The 6,405-nt window shown below is 42.3% G+C and overlaps 1 protein-coding gene across 2 annotated transcripts in view; it reads right to left on the bottom strand.

Moving 5' to 3' along the window:
* The window catches only part of PLK3 (polo like kinase 3), a 16,655-nt gene extending 10,912 nt beyond the window's left edge, over positions 1-5,743 (bottom strand). For both annotated transcript variants that reach the window (XM_044085757.1, XM_044085758.1), the window contains exons 1-2: positions 5,399-5,743; positions 2,036-2,143 (exon numbers count right to left, since the gene is read on the bottom strand). In XM_044085757.1, coding sequence (XP_043941692.1) covers positions 2,036-2,143; positions 5,399-5,620 — 330 coding nt within the window. In that variant the 5' untranslated portion in view covers positions 5,621-5,743. The remainder of the gene's footprint in view (positions 1-2,035; positions 2,144-5,398) is intronic.
* Between the last annotated feature and the right edge of the window lie 662 nt (positions 5,744-6,405).

The following is a 6,405-nucleotide window of genomic DNA, read 5'->3' as shown; positions in this document are numbered from 1 at the left end:
TCAACGGATCCTGGAAACTATCGCCCCCATAAGCCTGACTAGCTTGGTCTGCAAAGCTATGGAAAGGATCATCATGGACCTCATAGATAGATATTGGGGACTTACAGACACTGGATCCTACCCAGTTTGGCTTTAAGGGCAGAACCTGCCTCTTAAACTTGGTCGATTTCTTTGAAACAGTCACCAAGGCCATTGACGAGGGGAAGGTGGTCCACACAGCCTACCTGGACCCCGCAAAAGCCTTCGATGCAATACCCCACTCGGGCATTATAGATAAGCTCACCAGCTTAAATATAAACCCCTATGTCACTAGATGGGTTGCAAACTGGCTCAAGGACAGAACCCACATGGTTAGAATTGCTGGAGCCACGTCAGACTCCAAACCAGTTACAAGTGGCGTCCCACAAGGCTCAGTCCTGGGACCTCTCTTGTTCGGTATATATTTCTCGGCGGTACAGGCCAACACGGAAGGACTGTGGCTGACCAAGTTCGCAGATGACTGCAAACTGGGCGCCATAATCAACTCTCCAGCCGACACAAACATCCCCCAAAAGGGCCTCATAGAAACAGGCAACTGGTGCCAGAGCCATGGCCTCAAGCTAAACGCCAAAAAGTGTATAGTCATCCCCTTTGGCAAAAACAAAGTGCCCACAAATTACCACATAGGTGGTAATCCATCAAGTACAGAAGAAGTCATTAGGGACCTGGGGACCCAAGTTGATAGCAATCTCTCATTTGACAACCACGTGGCCAAAGTGGTTAGAAAAACATTTAATATAGCCCACCTAATCATGAAGGGATTCACATCAGGGGAGGTCATCGTGCCTCTTTACTCATCTCTCATCAGGCCCATAATTGAGTACAATGCCCCTTTTGGAATGTACCTTACCAGACACCTGCAGCAACTGGAAAGACCCCAAAAGTACCTCACCAAGAGGATCAAAGGGCTCAAACAGATTCCATATGCTGCCCGGTTAAAGAAACTCCAGCTCTACTCAGTGGTATACCACCTGCTCAGAGGCGATCTGTGCCTGACATATAAAGCCATGTCCAACCCGGAATTAATGGACATGCTGCACCTCAGAAAATCCAAATCCCATCGAGCTACACGCTCGAGAGACTTGAACCTCAGCACTGAAATAAATAGGACATGCTGGAGGGACAGATTCATAACCCAGAGGCTCCCTTCACTCTGGAATAAAATCCCAGTCCAGGTTAGGCAGAGTCCCACATTGACTCTCTTCAAGAGGAATCTTGATGAGTGGATGGGAAATTGTAGATTTACCCCGGCTATCACTTCTGTGTCACTGTTAGACAGAGGCACAGTATACTAACCTCAAAAAAAGCATAGCAAAATTAATTTAAAATGGGTGGCGAAAGCCAAATACACTCTGGCTAGGCTTATAAATGCCCTAGGGCAGATAGCCTAGTATGAACCTATAAAGCCCCTACCATTTTCCACAAGGGACACAAAGAAGTAGCAAATCCATACAACCCAGGCCACTACATCCAGTGAAGGGATACTAGCAATTTACTATCAATTAAGTTAGCAAGGAATTTAAAAACGCGTGTATAAAAACAATTTCACTCAGATATAAGAAATATTAATGTTTACAGACAAGTCTGAAAATAAACAAAGCTGCATTACAGGGCACACTGCTGGCGGTTTCCCTCTCGTTTTACCATATACAAACATGGAAGTGAACTATGCAAGACTACTGCTGATGTGCTACAATAATTGAGATTTTCAGAATTGCAGTCCTTTTTCCACGCATACATGTGCCAATTTTAATGCATCTCAGTCTAGCACAGGGCCAATCTGCAAGTCAAGGTGGCAATATTCACACCATTTTTGTCACATCTCTAGAAACAGTTCATATGCCTGCCCTCTATTTTTGTGCAAATCCAGCCTGGGCAAAAGTGGTTTCAAGTACAAATACTGATTCATCCTTACCTACACATACATTGTTGCTACTGCTACTACATTGTTGCTACTGCTACTACTACATACTTGAAATGGAGTGTTGGCACTTACCTTTTCCCTTTGGTGGGGCTTTGCCACTCTGCTATGTGGAATAACTTTCACAGCATAAGTCTTGCTGCTTAAAGTGTCAGTCATCTCGTAACACCGAGCGAATCCACCCTGCAGATTAAATGCAAGATGGGTTAGCAAGAGACATTGTAAGTTAAAACAGCCATTATTTGAGGCCTTTTGTCAAACTCAAGACGAGCATGTGTACACAAAAATCCCCAATTGACAGTTACTTCCAATAACTGCTCCCAGACCACAAGTAAACAGGTTGATTAATCTACAGATGCCACATGTTTCTCCTTTTTGTATGACCAGCTTGCTGAAGTCTACGCTCCTGCAACCTAATGATCTACATGTCATTTTGGACAGCTTCCGTTCCACCTTTGGCCAAACGTCATAAATGAAAAGGGTCTTGGTACAGCCAAGTCCACAGAATTACTGTTATATCATAAGCATTTAAGCCTTTAGCAACTAGTTTAAATGCTAAAGCTGAATTAACAAGACCCTCTGAATAGTGCAAAAGTCACACACAGCAGGGTTTACATACTGCCTCGGATTCTCCTAAAATTTCTATACAGGCAGCTACAACATTCTGGTGAGCTAAGCTTGCAAGTTTCAATACTACACAGAAGCAATACTACCCTGAAAACCAATATTGTTTCCAAGTTCAAGGTCACAGTCAATAATGTGCTTCTCAAAATGCTGGTAGTATGCTGTTTACACCAAAGCTGCTAAAACATTTTACTGTACTGTTATATACATAGTTCAATTCACCATTAACAGCAAACCAGAATTGGGGCACACAATTCCTGGAACTGGAAAATGGTTTTAAAGTGATCCATTAAAAATGATGTTTGAGTTGAAGCTTCTTGAAGGACGCATTAAACCAGGGGAGCCAACAGCAACTCTACACCGTGGCACAGAAACATGGTAACCAGAAGAATCCATGTCAACACATATGAGGCATGCACTAAAAATCATATGCTGGAATTCACACACAAGTACAGCATGTCAGGAATCTGTGCTGCAGTATGAATGTCTGCAGGCAACTATTCTCTGTCCCAGTGGGTGAGCACCACTAATCCGGAAACATCTTTTAAGCATTCTCCCTCGGAAATTGAAGCATTCTCCCTCGGAAAAGAACAATCAGCAATATTGCAACAGTACTGCGACAGAAAGTGAGAACCAGAGTACCATGCAGCAAGAAAAGGCAGAATATGGCTATAAATGCCCCCCCCCCCCCAAATCCCAAAGCAGCCAACCAGCAGCAAGAAAATTACATGAATTCTGCTTAGCTGCACAAAAAATGGTTTCATTATTTAGACTGAATAAAAAAAATGTTCAACAGCTACTAAAAATGAAACAAAACATGCTCTTTAACTGCAAAAGTAAGTAGCAACAAAGTCTAACAACTTTTTCTTTCTGGGGCTCTATCAAAGTGGATACTGGCCAAATGTAAACAAGAGAAAAATGCAGGGTGGGGGGTGGCTTACAGTCTTTTCTGTTCTAAGATTCTCAGCTGTAGCACAACTGCCGTTTTAACAGTCCAGGTTAAACACTACATTATGTAATCTATATGCAAGAAGAAAGGCCTATACAGTTCAATCTCTGCCTGACAACTCATTTACATTCTGCAGCACTTATACCACAGCTTTCCACCAAAGACTCTTGATTACATCTTTCAGTACAAACCAAACACAACTAGAAAAAAAAGCGGTTTCATAACCAAAAACATTTCAAATAGGATCATGAATAAAACCAACACGATATTTCCATATCAACCAGATTCACAAGACAGCAATGACCACTTATAGCATTATAGTAAATATTAATGATGGATGCAGTACTGTTCAAAATATAGTTCACTTTTTCTAACTCTCTACAACATGAGGGCCACGGAAAATGACAACCTAGTTTCACCCTGAACAAATGGCATCAAAAATGTGGTTTCTTGGGCAGACTAAAATGTTAAGTCAGTCTTTGGAAATGTGGATAATGAAATCCCTCTTTATTCAAAAATTTGAGATGAGGGGATATCCAGTTTGTGAACAAAATGTCCACACAAGCCTGCTAAACTAATCACAAGCTTAATGTATCCAAAAAATAAATCACTAAAAACAAGCACATGTATAAACCCCCCCCCCCCCATCAGTACATTTACTATGTTAGTATTGCAAACAAAGCAAAAACTAGAAGACAAAATAAAACAAACCGTTACTGTGTAAAGGTTTATCAACCACTAGCTTTACTTTCTAAATCCACAACGGTTCGAAGCCCCTTTTCCTGCTACAGCCTCACCTCGAAGGCATAATGACAACACTGGAAAATACATAACACAGTGGGCGTCAACAGGGCTGATGTGGCAAAGTCTCTTACTCCATGCATTAGATGCCGAAACTTAATCCACAAAAGTGGCTTTGCGTTGGTGGAAGGGAGTGGAGTGATTATTATACATAAAGAATACCACAAGGCCCAGCATGATTAAGTAACTCTTCAAAAATAAGGCTGAAGCTATAAAAAATCAGAAAACATCTCATAGCACGTCTATGGGACACTAACATCTGGCCTTGTACAGGACAGGCCGAGCTTTTCCCCAGTCCTATGGACTAAAATCAAATCACAGGCAGCGCCCACCACGTTATAACTTCAGCTAAATATTATCATCAGTACCCCTTAACACCGGGAAAATACAGTACGTAGCACTACCAACTCAACAACCAGCATGCACTCCAGATCACCTCTACTTGTCACAGTGCCCAACTGACACCGACGTGCACAGCTTCCCTGATTTTGTCCTTCATGTTTGCGACTGCAGCCCACTGTCCAGATTTTCGCAAAACGCCCAAACGTTTGCCTCATGTTTTCATCTATTCCTCATAAAATGTGTGTTTTTCTAACAAATCACATAGGATTGAGGTCACTAAATAATGACATAAATTTGACTTTCAGACTTTGTAGCCTTCAATCCTTCAGAATGTATGCTAACAAAAATCGTGTTATGCTAGCAACTTTCTAAGGTTACAAGGGCAACATTTAAAATCTGACCCTATTTTTGGGGCTTTGTCTCACCATTAGTTTGGGTTTTCTCCGGATTTTATGCCATAAGAGGTTGAGAAGTAGGACAACAACGCGCATTTACAGATCAATAACCAGTGATAACAGAAGTGATTCGTTCTCCAGAAAATGCATGGTAACTGGCAATATAACCCTTGAATTCAACATATTTCTAGATGAATATTGCACATAAATAAAACGTGCCCCCCAATCTGGGGCCTTAAACCCTCGTTTTAAGTCTCGTCCCCCATTGATAAAAAGGACAAACAGAGAGCTGCAGACTTCCCTGCTCTCGGTTTCTCTCAGCCGTACCTTTCCCAGTAGCCGGCCCTTGCAGTAACACCTCCCGGTATTTGGATCCCGTACAATCCGTGTTGCCTGCTCTACAGTCCTGCCGGTATCCTGACGACAAGACAGCTGAGACAAAGCCATCACTTCCTGCGGCTCACTCCTTTGTACCGGAGCCGGTAACATGCAACACCGAGATCCCGGTGTTTGTAAATGTGGTGGTAATAAAAGCAGTGCCGACTCCATTCCTTACACCACAGGATAACAACCAGTTATAAAACAATAACAGCTCCCGTCAAGCCGAAACCTGCCTACGTTCACAAACAACTGCTTTGTAAGACTTGTTCACAGACTAACAGAAACCCCTCACCAATGTATCATTCATATATCATTGCGTCACGAAACAAGAACAGATAAACGCCCACTCTGAGACTTGGAGGTGGAGCCTGTAAATGACTATGGGAGGTACAAAGTAGCGCGGATAATCGGTATAAATTGTATTTTCATTTTTAGTATTCAGGGTCGCAAACCTGTAAAATGGGATAATAAGCTAAACTGATATCTTAGAGCATATTTCTGCTTCGCTGTTCAGCAGTATCTCACGTAGGCTGCTCTTATAGTTCACTCTGAAACTCAACATGAGGGGAAATCACTGACCCATTTATGGGGATTGAACCCAGCCCCCCCACCAACCTCACGGAATGGGGGGGGGGGGTCATGGGTCTAATCCACAGACAGGCGTCAGTGTTTTTATTTTCTGTTGAATTAGGAGAATTATATGTTCATAGTCGTTCTCCCTTCATAAGAGTTTGCTTCTCACCACTAAACATTTCAGGTGGCTCTAGCAGTATCAAAGTTTAATAGACCATCATAGCTTTAACGCTTGAAGAAGTACTTGCATTACTCCATGCGTTAAACAGTGTTGTAAAACATATAGCTATTAACACCTGGGCTTCTGAATCAGGCACAAGGCTAAAAATATTCAGGGACAAAGGACCTACACCACTGGCACATTATAAGTCATCATCTCC

This window comes from Protopterus annectens, chromosome 10.part0 (assembly GCF_019279795.1).
Source record: "Protopterus annectens isolate FY-2018-M chromosome 10.part0, PAN1.0, whole genome shotgun sequence".
Lineage (NCBI taxonomy): Eukaryota > Metazoa > Chordata > Ceratodontiformes > Protopteridae > Protopterus > Protopterus annectens.
Note: the sequence above shows the minus strand (reverse complement) of the source record. Positions and strands in the feature narration are given on the sequence as shown.